The sequence below is a fragment of the Aspergillus lucknowensis genome, assembly GCF_044049455.1.
Source record: "Aspergillus lucknowensis strain CBS 449.75 chromosome Unknown BJX67scaffold_60, whole genome shotgun sequence".
Classification (NCBI taxonomy): Eukaryota; Fungi; Ascomycota; class Eurotiomycetes; order Eurotiales; family Aspergillaceae; genus Aspergillus; species Aspergillus lucknowensis.
This window is the reverse complement of record NW_027263604.1, coordinates 8,876-26,096: the sequence shown is the minus strand read 5'-3', so window position 1 is coordinate 26,096 and position 17,221 is coordinate 8,876. Positions and strand designations below refer to the sequence as shown.

Below are 17,221 nucleotides of genomic sequence, written 5' to 3'. Positions count from 1 at the left end.
ACGTGCTTTGCATTTTTGTGTGTGAGATTTATCTCGACTGATGCACGCCCAGAATCCTGCCACCAATAGCTCGTTCGAAACGGTTCAAGGTCGACATTGAGGGATGTGATGTGACGGATGAGTTGGCAAAAGGATCGCCAATGGATGGTCGTCCGGGAGACCCGCGGTCAACCACTTCCACTGATCGGGTTAGTGACTCCTGTTGAGTTGCCATGGCACACCTGGACAGGATATGTTTTCTTGTGCCTGGGACGGGCCAGGTCCTGTTGGCCGTGCGTGACATGAGCGTCTTGATCAATCCGTTTGAGTGTTTCGCATGCAGAGGGAGCATTTCGCTGTGTTTCACTGTGACGCAGGAATCGGGCGGGGGTAGACCGTAGTACTCTGGGGCGGAGGATCAACCTGAGGTCGACCACAGAAACGGGAGCCATTTCTCTCGCTCCTTAACAAGGAGAGGATGAAAAGTAAGGTTAAAGCCTTTCGCCTGGGCTCCTGACGTTCAAATCAGCGGGAGATGAGGAAATTGGGTGGGATTGAGCATCCTGGAGCTGGGAGAGGGCAGTTGCCAGGGAACAACAACACTCGATGGGCAATGAGAAACATTCAAGGAGAACAATCTCTCTAGAGACATGGTCGGAGCAGCACTCCATTCGCTGGTCACGGTAATGGTACCCGAAACTGTCGGCGAGTGATTCTTCTTGTTGAGATAGCGATTCGGAGAGGAGCCCGAGGAGCATGGATGTCCTAGCTCCACGTAAGAAGCATGGCTTCTCGCCTTGCATTGTGAGGGTCGAATTGAGCCAGTGCTGGAGTAAATCTTCTTTCTCTTGATGGCATGATTGAAGAGAGACACGGCACAAGTGTGGATTTATCAATTGAGGTCAACAAGCTCCTCGTTGGCAAACCCATGTGAAATCCTGAGATGAAGTATAGAATCGGCGGTGCGTCTCCGCGCTGTTCAGAGAGACAACTAGAAAATATGAAATTTTCCAATCAATCAAAGGCAGAGATCCAGCTCGAATTTGATAATCGCCATTTCCCGGCCCAGCTCATCGCTGGCTTGCCTGTCGGTCGAACGACTTTTTGCGCCTCCCCAGCCTTCTCATTTTCTCGGCCACCCAAATCCTTCACTTCGTCTCAATCTCCATCGTTCCTCATCTCTTGCGCCATTCAATTTGATTTCTACTTCAAATTCTATCTTCTGTTCCTCCACGTTGGCTTCGGACTTTTCTACCAACCCCAGCTGCAGCGAACCTATCTTACTTGGTTGCTGTTGTTGGGATTATGAGCGGCTGAACCCTCCCTCCATCCATCGCCCAGCAAACCTCCCAGTATTCATCTTCTCCATCCCTCCTCCATCTCTCGTTTGATCAGCTGGTCTTCCCTCCCTTCTCTGGCTCCTGCATCCCGTTCTTTTTGCGCTGGTATGCTTTACTTTCCTTTCTTCCTTACACCTGACAGTCTCAGCCTCACATTCCTTACCTCCCCACACCCCGCCTCTGCCACACTCTCCATTCCTCTCAGCCCGACCACCCTCTCGCCCTGAGGACTGCACTTCGATCCATCCGATCTGTAGTAACACTCCGTCTGTTAACATCGGGGCTCAGGTCTCCCCCTATCTTCCTCTCTCCCTCCCCAAGTCCCTGTTCCTACCCGCTGCCCCTCTCTGAACCCTCCCAAGTGTGCTGCATATCCTTCCCCTCACTTTGGCAGAAGACAGGAGATAAGATTCTTGGGGGCGGAAAGGGGAAAGCGGACAAACTATGAGCTGCTTGGCTGGCTGAAGGAACATATACAAGAGAATACACTCTCCCACTTCCCCCTCCGTCATGGGAGTCACCACCCGAAGACCGATTCTGCCAGCCCCTACAGAATCCATTGTCGACACCGTTGGCAGCAGCGTTACTGGCACTGAATTGGGAACTGACATCTCTCGCCGCACAGACAAGACCTCCTATTCGATTCCCGACGACGGGAGTCCCGTCACAATTCCCACCCGTCGGAAACACCGCTCCCGCGGGGAGGAGTCCAAACTGTCCCGCTCAGGGCACCATTCCCAGACCTCCCTGCTCATCGAGTACTTCGAGGGCGGGAAGGGGTCTGGCGCTATAGTTTCCCGTCCTAGTGTCAGAGTTCGAGTCACCCCGTCATCGGGAAAGAAGTCGAAAGATCCCAGTGTCCACATAACCGACTCTGGCGGGAATCGGAGACCTTCATACTCACGTCGCATTTCGTTCGGCTCTCCATCAAAGCAAAAGTCTGGTAGCGAGGCTGTTGGCGATGACCAGAGTTTTAGTTCTTCCGCAGATGAAAACCAGCATTCTGGGCCTGTGGAGATTGAACTTTTGAATCGCGAGCAGGGCAGTGAGCTATCTAGCTTGTCTCGCGATCGCAGGTACCTGCCAACTTCCGACATCTCGTCCATGCCTGCAGATAGCATGCTTGAGGCTCCGTCATCTGGTCCACGACGCAAGCGCAGCCAAAGCCTAGAGAGGCAACCTGAGGAGACTGAGCAAAAAGACTTTCTCAAAACGCCAAGCCGACAGAGAAGTCGCAGTCTGAGTACGGAAAGGATTGCTCAGCGTGCCGCGGAGAAAGTGAGCAACTACTCTCGCGAGGCCTCGAGCAAACGCCGCCGAGAGAAAGGCCGGGGCATCGCCACGGACTATCAGGAAGTGGACTCCAAATCTCCCCGCCACCGGGGCCATACCAAAGACGACGACATGGCGAGTCCCGAGTCTAGTTTGCTCAGCGCCTCTGCTGTTTCCTCGCATCGTCGCTCTGGGGATCAGTATTCTTTCCGCTCCAACACCTCCAAGTCCTCCTTGAACAACCCCAAACTCCTCGAGACTGTTGAAGATGCCATACGGAGGTTGATCCTACCGGAACTCAAGGAGCTTAAGAAGGACCAGAAGGTTATCTCGAACACGTCCAAGTTTGAGCGGGATCTGAACACTCCATACTCGTCAACAAGCTCCCCGCCCGGTGAAGGGATGGTGAGGCGACTTTCTAAACATGCGAGTGCACCAAACGTCCTCAAACCCAAGGTCGTCCTCAACAAAGGCAGCCAGGATGAAGGTATTATTCTTGCTGGCGACTCCGTGACGTCTCAAAAGGAGCGTAGGGCAAGCCGGGACAGCGAGATGACCTCAGAGTCGGGCTATGTTAGGGGTCTTCGGCCGGACTTGACCGAACAAGACAAGGTCCGTCGACAAAGGAGCAAAGGCTTACGGGACGCCGAGAAAGCTGCAATAGTCGGGAGCCGTTTAACCGCCGCTAATCTCCACCATCATGACTCGAGTTCAAGTCTTGAGAAGTACGGAGGCGCCAGAGGAAGTGAACCAACAGGCATCAATGAGACGGAGCTTGTATTCCAGAAGCACAATGTAGCTCCGATGCCGCTTAGAAGTGCCATCGAGTCTGATCTCATGACCCGAGACTCGATTCTCTCTGAGCAGACACTAGAACCTGAAACTCCTCTTGGCGACGTGATTCCCGCGCCTCCCATTGCGGACACCCCAAACCGTAGTCCGCTAAGTTCACGCCACGACCTAGGGCTCAAGCACAGCAATATGTCCAGCCACAACTTATCAATGCACAGCGCCTCCGACCGCGAATGGAATCACTCGCCAGTGGGCGAAGCAGCCGCTGGCGCTATTGCTGCGGCGGCTGCAGCAAATCTACTAGATGCTCACTCGGCTCATCGTGAGCTCGACTACGACGATCATCTCAACATCAAGCGCGCCCTCAGCCCTATACAGAGTGTGGCCAGCAATCAAAGTGAGTCTCACATCAAGCAAGGCTCCACCCAGCACGTTCCCCAAGACTTCTCCGGCGACGAGAAGGACATGGAACCTCGGCTTTCCATTGATTCGCTCTCTTCGGCTCCCAGCACGAGCCTCGCAAGATCCAAGCGACCGGAAGGAATCAATGCTGAAAGCCAAGATGAGATCATCCGAAACCAGCAGGAAGCTGGACCAGAGCTTGGCTACGAGGAGTCGCCTGCTCTATCCCCACAGTCGCCGAGAGACAAGCACTGGATTGAACAATCAGGTGAAGGAGGCGAACCTTACAGGTCCTCTGCTGCGGAAACTACAAGTACCAAAGCTAAGCGCCTGACCAACTATACCGATGATAGCGAGATTGACTACATCGAAAAGGCAAATCAAGGTCGCCCGGTTACCGAGAGCATTGGCGTGAACCCTCAATTTGTCCATCCCGCGGCTGTCGAATCAGCCGTGGCTTCGATCCTTGACCCCTCAATTTTAGACACAAAACCAACCCAATCCGAGGAAAGCCAGTCACACTCTCACACCTTCGTCCAACATGAATCTGGGAGCACGGAGTCGTTGACACAGCCGAATGAAAGAGTTCAGACTTCTCGCCAAGGAAGCCCGCTGAAGCAACGCCAGGATGCCTCCAGTCCAGATGCGACCTCCTTCCCCCGACGTATGGGAGTCACATCCCCGCCACAGAGTGTCACACAGTCTTTGGATGATCTGACAGATCCGGTACAAATGTTTGCTGGCAAGCATAGTGAGAGCGAGAGCCCTGCGCTACAAAACCGTGACGTGAGCCCGGAAACCGAGTCAGAAATCAATACGAACCCATCTATCATTCAAGGCCCGATCGGAGGTATCGCCCATGACAGTGCCTGGCCATACAACCCCTCATCGGCGAAAAGTGGCCAGTCTCCACTCTTCGATAAAGTTGGCCCAGCCGCGGCGGCCACAGGCGCAAGTCTTGGTCTAGCGTCTGCTGGACAGACCGGATATGACCGTGATTACTACCCGGAAGACGAGTACCATGCCGACGCGTATAAGTACGCAAATACGCCGTTATATAGCACGCCTCCTGGCGCCAAAGACGAAGGCTATGTGTCGGCTGCTAACCCTATCTCTCCAAGTCCTGAGCCAGCTGCGAAGGGCTTCGGCCTGATCGACACCAATGGGCTGGGTCTTTTCGATAGCCCTACTGGAGGTGATGGTCAATTCGGACCTTCGCACCAACGACACTTTAGCGGCTACTCGCATGGGATTGGTTCGCCTCTCTATGATAGCGCAACTGGACGTGGTATCGACCGAATTCAGTCCAAGGATATCGTTGCTCTCATGGATCACGTAAGTTTCCCCAAGTTGCAACGTCTAGTGAAAGGGGGCATTGATTGACATTCTACAGCTTACTGTTCGAGATGCGCAGCGGAATGCTCGAGATACAGAGATCCTGGTGACTCTGGTTCGAAGCGCTGCTGAAATGCGTAACTCTTTTGAGGAGATGAAAAAGTTCATCGCGCAGCAAGACGGAATGCTGCTAGAAGCCAATGACCGACTGCACGAACGGACACACAAAGCTATTGGCGGGCCCCGCCCATTACCGGGCAATGGTAGCAGGAGCACTCGTCAGAATTCTTTGGATGATGCGGAAGACCTGCCCGCGAAGCGGAAAAACCTGTTTAAGCGTGCGCTGAAAGGTCTGAGCCTCAAATCCTCGAACGACTTGACGAGAATCGAAGAAATGCTTGAACAGCTTCTTGATGAAGTTGAGGCGTTGCGTACCAGTCAAAATGACATGCTACGTAGCGGAAACCGTGGCCAAGCCAGCGTCGATCTCGACAGCTATGAACCCGAGGGCCACGCTGGCACGTCTTCTCCTGGGGACTACTCTGGGCTCCTTTCTACCTCGTCTCGAGCGGTGCCTGAAACGCGCGCAATGGGCCTGCGGAGAGACGTCGACACTCGTGTCAGCACTGTTCTTGAAGCAGACGAGGATGAGGTTAATGAACGCGGGGAGTTTTTGAGTCCGCAGTTGCCTTTGCAAGAGCATATGGGGACACAACAGGCGAGAGATGAGTCTGAACCACTTTCAACCCCGCCGCGGGCTGCGGATGCTTCTGGCGCTCTCAGTAACAGCAATGAGACGACGCCGAAGACAACCGAGAAGTCGCGCAAACACAAGTCCAGTAGCTCGTCCTTCTTCCCGAAAATCTCCCGTTGGTCAAAAACCACGGCGTCTTCCATGGGAGATAATATCCGCAACAGCATGCAACCTGGCCGCAAGGAGCGTGTCTCGTTCGAGGCATCACGTTCAGGATCCGACCTCGGGCACGGCGCCTACAAGGCAACGGATTATTATGATCCCCAAGGTGAGGACAGGATCAGGTCGAACGTGACTCTCGATGAGCAGCAAGAGAACCGACCTCTTTCGCCCTTGGTTCCGTCCCAAATATCTGAAGCTCCCAAGTACCAAGCTCATCGGGACAGCCTCGACCTGCAGCACCCCCAGCCCCGCCAGGGCCCCACTGGGCGGTATCAGTCTCAATTGGAATCCCAGGCTCAGATCTATGCGGTGCCTACCAATAACTCAGATCAGTGGGGATCCAACCCTAGCTTTTCTGCTCTCAACGGAAATCGGCGATTCAGCGGTGGAAGCCGTCTCTCGCCCATCTCCGACGCTGACCATTCGGAATCAAGTTCGCGGACCGGGCAACAAGGGCCTCCACGGCCACCGAAGACTAAGGATGACGGACCGTTGTTGCCAGAAAGGCCGCCAAAGATCAAGGAAGGTGGGGAACAGTCGTATTCAGGTCGTGTTGCTTCACGGGTAAGTTCTAGAGATTATTATCGCTGGGAAGCGTTGCTAACTCTCGGATACATAGAGCTCCGCCATGCACTCTCCACGCAACACCCCTCCTCCCCGGAAGCCAACTGGGCCTCGCCCTCTGAACTCCGGCAGCCAGTACAACAGCCCCAGCAGAAGGAGAAAGAACTACCGAGACAGCCCCGAGCAGGTTGACGACGAGCATGACTATTAACGAGCGAGTTTGACACTTGTTCATTGCGTTAATATCACGATTTGATGAGCAGACTTTTTTTCTTGGTTCTATTACCCTGGCTGGCGCTTTGCATATTTGCCAAGATTATGTTCCATCACATATATTTATTGATGTCATCTGGGGACGAAGATGTAAACATTTCAGTTCTCGATGATGTATGTAGCAATTCCTTTCTCTTCTGCATATTTCTGTTTATGGTCATGGGCGAAATGGCAAAGCACTTCTTGCAAATGCGACGAATCTGAATTTATCCAGCGTTCACAACCTGATGCGGGGTTGGTAGTCAGCTTTGGATGACCCCGGGAATGCGGGGGAATTTCCCTCCATGACCTTCCACCTGGACCCTGGCATCCATCCTGCATCCACGGAGACACATTCATCGCTGCACTGCATCAGAATGACAGACCTTCTAGACCTTATCATCTGCTCAACCTGCGGAACTCAATTCTCAGCCCCCTCCAACCCCCTCTCCTGCAAGATCTGCGATGACCCACGCCAATATGTCCCTCCAACAGGGTCAGCAGCCCAACCCACCTGCCCTTCATTGCTCACCTCCCCAAGAAAACTGACTGATAGCTCATTAAAGTCAATCGTGGACCACCCTTCGCACTCTGCGTGCCTCGCAAAATCCCACATACAGCAACATTTTCACACCAGACCCGATCCACGGAGACGCCCTTATCTCTATCCACACTGAGCCGAGACATGCAATCGGACAGCGGGCGTACCTCTGCCGTACAAAGGTAGGGTCTTCTTCACGGTCAGGCCGTGCGTTCAATGTCCTCTGGGACTGCATTACATATATTGATGACGACACTATTCAACGCATCCAAGATCTCGGCGGAATTGATGCGATCGTTATCTCCCATCCACATTACTATAGCACGCATCTCCTTTGGGCGGAAATATTTGATTGCCCGGTTTACCTGTCGGCTGAGGATGAGGAGTGGATTGTTCGACGCGGGGAGAGACAGGTATTTTTCAAAGAGGGTGAGCTATGTTTTGCTGAATCTGGAACTCGGAGATCCGAGGTAAGAAGGGAGGGAAAGGATGGAGATGCCGAGTTGGTGGTTATCAAGACGGGTGGGCATTTTCCCGGGAGTACGGTGCTTTGGTGGAAATCGTTAAGGACGCTGTTGATTGCGGATACAATTGCAGTTGTGCCGAGTGGGAGGTATTGGGTTGACAGGCCACGCGGGACGGCGTCATTCACATTTATGTGGTCGTACCCGAATATGGTACGTCCATTTAACCGTTGCATGCTCTGTGGGGCTGACTTGGCAGATCCCTCTTTCCGCCGATGATGTGCATGGTATCTGGCAGGCCATAAAGCATACTGATTTCGAAATAACGCGAGGAGCGTTCATCGGAATGGACACAGATACTGATAGCAAGAAGCGACTTCTGGAGAGTGCTAAGATTTTTGTCAGGGCAATGGGGTATCTTGACCATGCGATTCATCGGGAAGAATGTCTATGATACAGCAAGTTATGGATTTTCTTGGACAAAGTTGAGCTCTTTATGAATCGAGACTCCAGACTGGTTAATGATGGCATAGCACAGAAGAGAAGATGTTACAGGTCAGAAAATGGACGGACTGAGGTCCTGATCGAAGGGATGCGCGCATGATGCTTTGCCGTCGCCAAAGAACTATACCGTAGCCCTTCACTGACCGGAAACCTGCCTGGAAAACTGTCCGCGGACTTCAGACGAGGGTGATGATTGAGTTGTTCGTTGGGATGCTCGCTAATCTCAAGCGCAGAACGATCAATGCGAGGGCTCTCTGCCACGAGGGAGTCAATTGACCAGGGTTGGCTGACGAAGCTGAACTGTGGTTCGTTCTCCGTCACGATCCTTGTGTACTGAGTCGCTGAAACTACCCTGCATTGCCGCGGACACGACGAGATCGACTGAATATTACTCTCTGATAGACTCCTCCCAAGAGACGAATAGATTGAGTCGCTGTTAGGTGCCGGAACGGACGACGAGAGCCCGCTGCGTTCTACCCTGTTTTCCTCGCCAGCTCTGCCTCCTCTCCTCCTGCCCACATTTCCATCTGCTACCATCGCAACCCCAGCTTCGTGAGCAAGACTCTGATGCTCTGACATGCTCTCTGATGAATTTGATGGCACGCGCACAGGTCCGTCGCCGTGAAGGGAGACGTGTTTGAACGTCTCTGGTGGGGTTGGAGGCCAGTATCCTCGATTCTGGGGTGTAGCTTCGTCTGCGATCTTCTTCGTATCATACTTGGCCATTGAGCCAAGAAGGGAGGCGATACGCTTCTCTTTGCGATCGATGGCGCGATGTAAACTTGAGCTCTGGTCGTGTATAGACACTGTTTTGTTTCTAGAGACGCGCATAACAGCCGTCGTAGTCTGAAGGACTTTGAGCCCGGCAACGGCTCTCACAAGGGCGAGAGTGTCCCCAAACTTGATGTCTCGCCCGACAATCTCTTGGCCATTCTCACCATGCCTGGCGTTGGGTTTCGGCTTGGAGGCCAGGGAGGTGGGATTTGGGGAGACGGTCATTGTGGGCGGGTGAAGATGTGCTATGGCGAGCCATTGGGGGGTTGGGCCTGGAGGGTGTAAGTAGAAAGAGAACGAGAATAAGAACACGAAACTACTCAGCAGCCGATGGTAATAGCCAGACTGATGACGAGGAAGGGGCGGCCGTGGCACGGTTTGCTGGGAACTGAAAGTGTTGACGGCAGTAGCAGCTGAGCATCTACCTAAGGTTATCTATCTCCTCCACCTGCCCTCCCATCCACCCCCCACCACTTTGGTTCTTCATCCTCCAATCCATCAGGAACCATCAGGAACCATCAGGAACCATCAGCCCTATCTTTTCCCCAAACCCCGTAATCTCTGAAAAAGTGGCCTTCAGAACCACATTTACCGCGCTCTCGGGCGTCATGGCCTCCCTCCAAAATTACACTTTGCGCCAACGACGCTTTGCACCCCTCAACCCGGCCAACCTCAAATCATCAGATGCACCTCAGCTAAAGGGAATTGTCTTCGACGTCGACGGGACTCTGTGGTACTTCACTAAACACTACAGTTCAACGCACAGCGCAGCAGCTAACTTGCCCAGTCTTCCACAAAACTACATGTTCGCTGAGATGCGGTACGCTCGGCACCCCCAGTGGCAGTTCTCATCTAAGATCAACTAGTGCTGCATTGGGAATCAGTAAATCAGTCGACATCCTCCATCACATTGCTCGGCTTCCTACAGACGAGGAGCGCCACGAGGCCAGCAATAAGGTCAAAGCTATTGAGCGCGAAGCGATGCAGCACCAGGAGCCGCAGCCTGGGCTTCTAGAATTGATGGATTATCTTGAGGAAAGGGGTGTTAAGAGAGCTTTGTGTACGAGAAATTTTAAGTACGTTCTTCTATTTTCCATTCCATTTGTCTTCTCGGTTCTCGGTAATGGGAATAGGTCGATGGAGGATGGCTGACGGTCTAGAACTCCTGTTACGAATCTCCTCCAGAACCACCTCCCGACCCATGTATTCCTCCCAATCATCACGAGAGAGACCCCAGGTTTGTTGCCGAAGCCCGATCCGGCGGGTATCTTGCACATTGCAAACGAATGGGGCCTCGTAAATGGGGGTGGAAATCTGATCATGGTATTAAACCCTTTCCCTTCTTCACGCTCAAATCTCAGCGGCAGTCCCAGACTGATCATCCTATATTAGGTTGGGGATAGCCTGGATGATATGACTGCTGGGCACACTGCCGGTGCGGCCACAGTCTTGCTGCTCAATGACCATAATGGTCACCTGAAGGAGCATATGCACACAGACCTGTGCATTGAGAAGCTGAACGAGCTCGTTGGAATCCTGGAGAATGGATTTACTGGAAATAAAACCCGCTCTGAGCGCTCTTCGGCCGAGGGACGGGTATGAGTGCGGGAAGACCGAACTATAGACTGCCGGGCTGCGAGAGTATAACCCTTGATAGACATCTGAATACCAAATTTCTTGGATTGTTGATATGTTACAGACAGCGCCAGTTGGACTATACAGTATAGCACGTCTGTCCGTAGGCTCCGAATTGATCGCCGTTGTCGCAATGGTGCTTAGATAAAGCAGTCAAACAGCCAGCAGCCCAAGTAGATATTAGAGAAACTGTCCGATCGCCGTCCTGCGGCTCGGTTAGTGTCAACACACGTAACTCATCATAGCCGATACTTATCCCAGGCTTTCTTAGCTGCACTGGGCATAGGACGGTAGGCATCTCCACTTCCACCACGTTGAGCCCCACCCCGATCAGCCCCCCGACCATTTCCACGCCCTCCACCACCCCCTCGACCCGGACGAGGAGGTGGACGCCCCTGCCCACTCGGCGGAGATCTGGGTGGCCCCGGCTGCCATCCTCCTCTCCCCCTCCCAGGTCTCCGGTCCCGCGCAGGGGACATCGAATGCTGACGCGAATTGTGATTCCTCGGGTACAGATCCTCCCGATCTCGATAATCTCGAGCTGATGGTGGTAGAGGTGGTCCCGGGTTCCGATTCTTCCCCGCGTTGTTCCCAATCCGGATCTTAATATTCCCCCTATTCATGTTACGGTTCCCGCCGATGGTTCCCTTCTTCCCTCCTCGGGACATCATATCATCGCTATCCGGGGATGGGGAGGTGGCCTGGTCGGCCCGTCCTCGGATTTTCATGCCCCCCCGGCCGCCTAAGGGCGCGCTGGGTCCAGAACCGCGGTTTACACTGACGACAGAGTTGATATTTGTGATCATACTCGGGTCGATCCCGCGAATTGTGAACGCCGACGAGGCAAGTGGCCGAGTGAGGGTGGGACAGTCGCCAATCAAATGGCGGTTACTTGTACAGTTAGCACAGGATATGGAGACTAAAGCGGGCGCAGCGGTGGTGTCTCGGCGCGGGAACTTCCAAAGTGAGTCGCAGCCGAGTTCGACGTGCTCGGAGGAGCCACATAAGTCGCAGGGAATTTCGGTTGCGGAGCCCTTCAGGGCGGACGGACAGTGCTTTTGGTCGTGGCCACGTTCGCGGCATCTTTGGCATCGGCGCCACTGGGGGCAGAGGGCGCTTTGGTGTTTATTCCAGGCACCGCAGTGGATACACTGTAATTACTCCGTAAGTCATGATCTATGCTTCAGCGTTGATGAAGTGACATACCTCCTTCGTGGGACAGACTTCGGCGAGATGGCCTTCCTGCATGCATTCCGTGCACGTAATCGGGAGCTGCAGGTTGATATCATTGATATCTCGATCATAGAACACAATTTTCGCCTGTATTTCCAGGTCCGCGTGATCAAGGTCAGCAAGGGTTGATGGCGCGGTGGGGTACTTCTGCGCGAAGCAAAGAAGCGCAGCCTCCTTCGCGCCATCCCCAGATCCATTTTGAGAATTAGGGATATGATTGTTAATGGAAGCCTGTGAGACAGGCAGAGACTCCGGATCATAATCATCCCCATCAACAGGAAGGGACTCAGGGTCGTAGTCGTCCCCACTATCATCGTCGAATATGGATATAGCATCGTTCAGATTACGATCCTGGGCGCCTGATCCAGGAGCCGTCATGAGAGAAGTAGAAGCAGGGTCATCATCATCATCATCATCGGAAATCGATATGGCCCCGTTTTGATCCAGCTTTTGGCCCCTCGAACTAATGGTGTTCAACATGATCGAATCATCAGCTTCTGAATCCATAGACTCGGAGTCGTCCGACTCGTCGGAAGGTACGGGCTTAAAAGGTCCAGAGCCCTCCTCGCCTTCGTTCACCTCGCCCTCTTCCGGCGTGAGCACATCAGTGTTCCTCCCGCTCTTTGTATCCGGGTCGCCCTTTCCCTCTTCCCCCGTATCTTCGACCCGACTAGGCTTTGAATCCGCCGACGCGCTCCGACTACTCCGCAGATGCTCGCCATTCACACTCTCAGTCCTCTTCTCCGCTGCTGAAGTAGACTCTGAACGCACGCTCGCATTGGCGTTGGTGCTTGATGGTTGCTGACTACGCAACGACGTCCTGATTACCCCTCTACCCGTCTTATTCCAGTTCGGGGTCGGCGCACTCCCCACATTCGACTCTGTTTTATTTTCCTTCGCGCGGCTGTTATCATTGTCACTGTCACTGTCACTATCGCTGTAACTCTCGCTCTCCGACGACGAAGTAGAATCCTCCGAATCCGATGCAGGGGATGTGTCCGGATCGACCCCTAATGAGTTCGCGCTGAAGTTCGCCCCCTGAGGGACAAAATCCCGTACATCGTCACCCTGTGCTTTCTGATTTCGCCGCTGTCGTTTGCTTGGGGGTTCGCGGGAGGTGTGTCGGGAGGAATATGTGCTGCTGTCGTTCGTGCTGGTGGTTCGGCGGGTGCGTTGGGCACCGAGAGAGACGATTCGAGAGTCTTGTTCGTCAGGCGATGCGTCTGACATTCTTTAATCGCGGTTAAGGAGGAGAAAGGCTGGTGGAAAAAAAGCTGGAGAACGCTTATCAATCGACGTGATTCTTGGTTTGCGGGAATGAAATTTTACGGAGCACCGGAGGAACCAGTAGTGCTGCAATTGAGATGGCGAATCGCTTTGGGGATCCTGTGTGATAATAGCACGGTAAGCTGTCGGGAATATACCCTGGTACGGATAAAATTATAAAGCTTCAATATATTCATGATGACATATATGGCATATGTTGCAGATAACGCCCAGAAAGATGTTGAAAGATCACCAAACTCGCCACAGATGCTCAGGGGGTATCTGATGAAATGACAAGGAACAAACTAACGACGCCGAACAACTCCCACTACAGTCAAAACTCCTTCTCCGACTTCAACTTTCCATCCTTCACGCGCCAACATCTTTCCAACTGCGGGGCCAAGGCGCGAGTTGCCATCGTGGCTATGTCGGCCCATCCCGGTGATGATGCGATAGCCACCTCGAGAAGCATCACCATTGCTGCCTCTCATGTATTTGGAATCGCCGAGTGAGTCCCACCACTTTGCAACGCGCCAACTGGTTATACGGACGGCATCTTGAACAGAAACCCCGTGGAGATCAAGGCTATTCCAAGTCGACTGGGAGTCGACTAGGGCGTCCGCAGCAGCAGCAGCATCCCTCTTCGCCCGCTCGAGATGGTCACGGCCGAGGGCGGAATAATAGGCGGCAGCACCCCCCATCAACCGATCCGACTTCCCGCGTCTATAGGCTGCCGATGCCTTTGTAAGTGCTTCAGCGCCGGCCGCATAGTGGTATCCGGCTGAGCCAGTCACTTGCTCGTATGCTTGAGGTGGCCCTGAATCAGCCCCTGGTCGCTTCGGCACCTCTTGTTCAACCTCGAGCGGTGGAGGTGAGGTTGTGATTTTGATCAACTCGGCAACTGACGGTGGTGCTGGGGTCGCCAGTAACGTGCTGGCGAGTTCATGGGCTGCTGAGATGGAATTTCTTGTGATGATAAGTAGACCAGCTAGGAGCTCTCGCGTTGTGGTCGGGAATTCCTGTGTCAGTTCGGCGACTTGGGTGGCCATAACTGGGTGTTCGTGAATGACTCTTTCGTCCCTTGGTGCATTTGCAACTGCTAAGGCGCGAATAGTAGCAGGCAAAGATGCACCGTTAGCATGATATGTTGACGTGACTGTCTCCTTCTTAAGGATAGGGAACGTTCGAGCGCAAATAAAGTCAACGTCATTCTGTGCGGCCTCCCACTTGTTACCAGGTGTACTCAAATCCGTTGGCGTGAGGTCATGATCGGGGCTGATTGGCGATGCAGACCTTTGCTTCCTGCTCCTCCTATTTTTGCCCTTGCGCTTCCGGCCTTTCTTTCGCCCAACTTCGTCATTTTCGAAACCGTCCACACCTTTAGATAAGATAACCGGCGCCCCATCTTCCGTAGTAGGCTGTTCTTCGAAGAACGCGAGGTTGAGGAGAACATCCATCGACCGATCAACGTCACCGTTCGACTTCCTCAGTGTATGTTGAATTGTAAAACGCTCGGCAGTCGGAAACATCTCGGTCAGGTAGAAAATCTTGTCTTCCTCGGAAGCCCCGGACAAGGAAAGCGCGCCGTCGGGGCCGACGATATACGACAAAGGAGCCGAACTTGTCGGGCGGCTCTTGTCGCTTAGACTCAGCGCGGAGAATTCACTCGTGCCATCGGTCCCACGCGAAAGAACATCACCCTGGGAGAGACTCGGGTCCGAGTCTAGGCCACTGCTCGAGTTCAGGCCACTTGTTCCCGACGGATCAAAAGGTAGGTCTTCCTGTTCCCACGCAGACAGTCTCAAGGCATCGAGGGTCTCACGAAGTTGCGAAAGCTGGATTGAATCGGCAAGGTCGTAGTCAGACACGATGGCCGTGAACAACGCGGGATCGAGGGGGGGACAGTAACTTTTTTCTAAGTCCTATAATACAGCAGATGGCGGATAAGAGGCTATTCAGACGGTACAAAGCATCTCGGTCGACTCGAGGTCGCCATCGGAAGAGACGAAAGGGCACTGCAGACTGACTTTTGACATATCTTTATAATTCTCACCCATCTTCAGAGTCGCTGACGGTCCGACGCAGATGTATAGAGAGTTTTATGCGCATGCCTTTGAAAAGAATGGCACCTGTTCTTAGTCATGGGAAGAGGAGGATATCATGTTTCCGTCTCCGTGTTTCATTGTGCTCGTCAAGGTGGGGGGAAAAAAAGCGATGGATGACGTAAGGCAATAAGGCCACAAAGCAATTTCCACCAAGCTTCAGTCAAGATAGACTTCTACAACATGTTCCAGATGAATTAGATTGTGGCTAATTTTACGGTGCAGAGAGATATTCATCAATTCATAATCATGCTCACATCACACTCCCCACTCTACCTCACAATTCGTCGAGCCCGAAACCAGACCAAGGACGACCCCAACAGACAAAACATCACTTCGACAGCAAATCCCTCAGAAAATCAATCCTTGCTTGGCGCTTCTTATGACCGAAGGTGATATATGTTATTTGGAGGAAACATGATTCAATACGTCTCCTCAATACGTCTCCTCGGCGTCCTCTTCCCCAGGAACATCCTCGTCCTCCATCATAGGGCCCTGACCCTCTCTGCCATCCTCTTCTTCGTTGAGCTGCTCCCAAGGAAGGCTTTCCTCAAGCTCAGATATCCTGTCTAAGGGCGGCTCCCCGCACCTCTCATTAACCCCGGTCGGGCGTGGGAGGTATCGAGGGAGCCCGGTGCTCTCGCTCGGGCCCACGTAGTCGCTTGGGAAAGGGAAACTCGGATACGGTAGTTCCGGCTCCGGCTCTCCGGGCTCGGTGCCTTCCCCCGGGGGGGAGAGGAATGGAGGTAATAGGAACAGTCGTTTCTCTCCTCGTTGGCGGGAAGTCGGGATCGCGAGGACGGCGCCGCAGAAACCGAGGAAGATGGTAGCGTATGGGAGCTTCATGGTAACGAACGGGGACCGAATGGGGCTTTGTCCAGAGAGGAAGACGTGGCGAGAAAATAAGGCAGAGCTGGCCAAAACCGAGCGATGGAGTTGAACACGATCAGGCTTGGAGAGGGCAGCTGACTAGCAATTGAGACGGAGTTTGCGCTGTTTAAATGCCCACGGCCACACCACTCCAAATGTGAAATATGACCAAAGGGTATCTACTGTTTCTGTCTAACCATTGGGAAACAAGCATACGTAAGTCCTGTTGTGCTTTTCAACCCTGAGCTTGTATGCCAGGCGCGCATGAGACGTGGGTAAAGGAAGTGCATGCCAAATACAGTGGCTTTGTGCTGGGGTAGCGGTCCGATGATCAGATCCCAGAGTCGGGCCTATACCTGCAGTGTAAATGCCTGAAATTCTGTTCGGGAGAAGCTGTATGCCCTTAGCCGAACATCTTCGGAACCGCAACGCAGTATCGACATTGTTTTGACCAGCGTCACTAGACGACGTCGTACACATTGCCCTGGACATCTTCAGGGCCCACACAGGACGATGCCGCATGTTTGTTTGGCAGCACTGTCGCTTTCAGGACAGGCCCTGAGAGGGTCCAGATTGATATCGCAGGCTAGTCCTCGCGCATAATTACTCCCTTTACACGCATATGCATCAATTACTGGCTTGATCACTTACACATCGTGTAATCATCGGTCAACCCGAGACCTCGCCTTCAGTCACCCCAGAGTACTACACCTCGCCTCGCCTGAACTGCGGTGTGCCCTATACTCGTACTAGCAGCAATACCTGAGAGGTTTCCTGGTGCATCAGCGACAAACACCGTACCTCGAATCGTCGAGAGTAGTGTGCTAAACTTGCGCGATATCATCTGTGGCACAGAGGGGAATCTCAACGAGCTCCGCAAATGCACGCGCCGGAGAGCCGTCCATCAAGACGATTGATTGCATGATTTATGACCAGGAGCTCGCCCTCATCTCCAGAAGTGTATAGGCAAGCTATATTCG

General features: G+C 53.3%; 7 protein-coding genes across 7 annotated transcripts; 3 read left to right on the top strand and 4 right to left on the bottom strand.

Moving 5' to 3' along the window:
• Positions 1-1,559: 1,559 nt before the first annotated feature.
• BJX67DRAFT_287724 (uncharacterized protein) lies at positions 1,560-6,984 on the top strand. Its single transcript, XM_071026752.1, has 3 exons — positions 1,560-5,120; positions 5,179-6,600; positions 6,656-6,984. The coding sequence occupies exons 1-3, from the start codon at positions 1,830-1,832 to the stop codon at positions 6,809-6,811; spliced, it is 4,869 nt and encodes a 1,622-aa protein (XP_070881826.1). The 5' UTR covers positions 1,560-1,829; the 3' UTR covers positions 6,812-6,984.
• A 245-nt stretch (positions 6,985-7,229) lies between these two features.
• Positions 7,230-8,311, top strand: BJX67DRAFT_385202 (putative metallo-beta-lactamase domain protein; the record flags this gene model as incomplete). The annotated part of the gene is made up of 3 exons (XM_071033809.1): positions 7,230-7,348; positions 7,419-8,070; positions 8,117-8,311. 3 exons carry the CDS (start codon positions 7,230-7,232, stop codon positions 8,309-8,311), a joined length of 966 nt encoding a protein of 321 aa, XP_070881825.1.
• On the bottom strand, positions 8,272-9,549 carry BJX67DRAFT_287762 (uncharacterized protein). Its single transcript, XM_071026753.1, has one exon. The coding sequence runs from the start codon at positions 9,358-9,360 to the stop codon at positions 8,407-8,409; it is 954 nt and encodes a 317-aa protein (XP_070881824.1). The 5' UTR covers positions 9,361-9,549; the 3' UTR covers positions 8,272-8,406.
• An 81-nt stretch (positions 9,550-9,630) lies between these two features.
• On the top strand, positions 9,631-11,107 carry BJX67DRAFT_365340 (putative haloacid dehalogenase-like hydrolase). The gene is made up of 5 exons (XM_071030262.1): positions 9,631-9,868; positions 9,923-9,955; positions 10,002-10,211; positions 10,296-10,458; positions 10,528-11,107. Exons 1-5 carry the CDS (start codon positions 9,744-9,746, stop codon positions 10,735-10,737), a joined length of 741 nt encoding a protein of 246 aa, XP_070881823.1. The 5' UTR covers positions 9,631-9,743; the 3' UTR covers positions 10,738-11,107.
• On the bottom strand, positions 10,764-13,403 carry BJX67DRAFT_287586 (zinc knuckle domain protein). Its single transcript, XM_071026751.1, has 2 exons — positions 11,977-13,403; positions 10,764-11,921 (listed from the first exon to the last, which is right to left on the bottom strand). Exons 1-2 carry the CDS (start codon positions 13,231-13,233, stop codon positions 11,010-11,012), a joined length of 2,169 nt encoding a protein of 722 aa, XP_070881822.1. The 5' UTR covers positions 13,234-13,403; the 3' UTR covers positions 10,764-11,009.
• BJX67DRAFT_287585 (Smr domain protein) lies at positions 13,404-15,527 on the bottom strand. Its single transcript, XM_071026750.1, has 2 exons — positions 15,297-15,527; positions 13,404-15,191 (listed from the first exon to the last, which is right to left on the bottom strand). Exons 1-2 carry the CDS (start codon positions 15,324-15,326, stop codon positions 13,575-13,577), a joined length of 1,647 nt encoding a protein of 548 aa, XP_070881821.1. The 5' UTR covers positions 15,327-15,527; the 3' UTR covers positions 13,404-13,574.
• A 1-nt stretch (position 15,528) lies between these two features.
• Positions 15,529-16,325, bottom strand: BJX67DRAFT_287570 (uncharacterized protein). Its single transcript, XM_071026749.1, has one exon. It carries the CDS (start codon positions 16,215-16,217, stop codon positions 15,807-15,809), a length of 411 nt encoding a protein of 136 aa, XP_070881820.1. The 5' UTR covers positions 16,218-16,325; the 3' UTR covers positions 15,529-15,806.
• Between the last annotated feature and the right edge of the window lie 896 nt (positions 16,326-17,221).

Coding starts and splice junctions, on each gene's coding strand:
- BJX67DRAFT_287724 (XM_071026752.1), top strand. CDS start 1,830: ATGGGAGTCACCACCCGAAGACCGATTCTGCCAGCCCCTACAGAATCC. Junction 5,121..5,178: donor TCGTTGCTCTCATGGATCAC/GTAAGTTTCCCC, acceptor GACATTCTACAG/CTTACTGTTCGAGATGCGCA. Junction 6,601..6,655: donor CAGGTCGTGTTGCTTCACGG/GTAAGTTCTAGA, acceptor TCGGATACATAG/AGCTCCGCCATGCACTCTCC.
- BJX67DRAFT_287585 (XM_071026750.1), bottom strand. CDS start 15,326: ATGGGTGAGAATTATAAAGATATGTCAAAA. Junction 15,192..15,296: donor ATTATAAAGATATGTCAAAA/GTCAGTCTGCAG, acceptor GCTGTATTATAG/GACTTAGAAAAAAGTTACTG.
- BJX67DRAFT_365340 (XM_071030262.1), top strand. CDS start 9,744: ATGGCCTCCCTCCAAAATTACACTTTGCGCCAACGACGCTTTGCACCC. Junction 9,869..9,922: donor GACGTCGACGGGACTCTGTG/GTACTTCACTAA, acceptor TAACTTGCCCAG/TCTTCCACAAAACTACATGT. Junction 10,459..10,527: donor GGGGTGGAAATCTGATCATG/GTATTAAACCCT, acceptor ATCCTATATTAG/GTTGGGGATAGCCTGGATGA.
- BJX67DRAFT_287762 (XM_071026753.1), bottom strand. CDS start 9,360: ATGACCGTCTCCCCAAATCCCACCTCCCTGGCCTCCAAGCCGAAACCC.
- BJX67DRAFT_287586 (XM_071026751.1), bottom strand. CDS start 13,233: ATGTCAGACGCATCGCCTGACGAACAAGACTCTCGAATCGTCTCTCTC. Junction 11,922..11,976: donor AAGTCTGTCCCACGAAGGAG/GTATGTCACTTC, acceptor GAGTAATTACAG/TGTATCCACTGCGGTGCCTG.
- BJX67DRAFT_287570 (XM_071026749.1), bottom strand. CDS start 16,217: ATGAAGCTCCCATACGCTACCATCTTCCTCGGTTTCTGCGGCGCCGTC.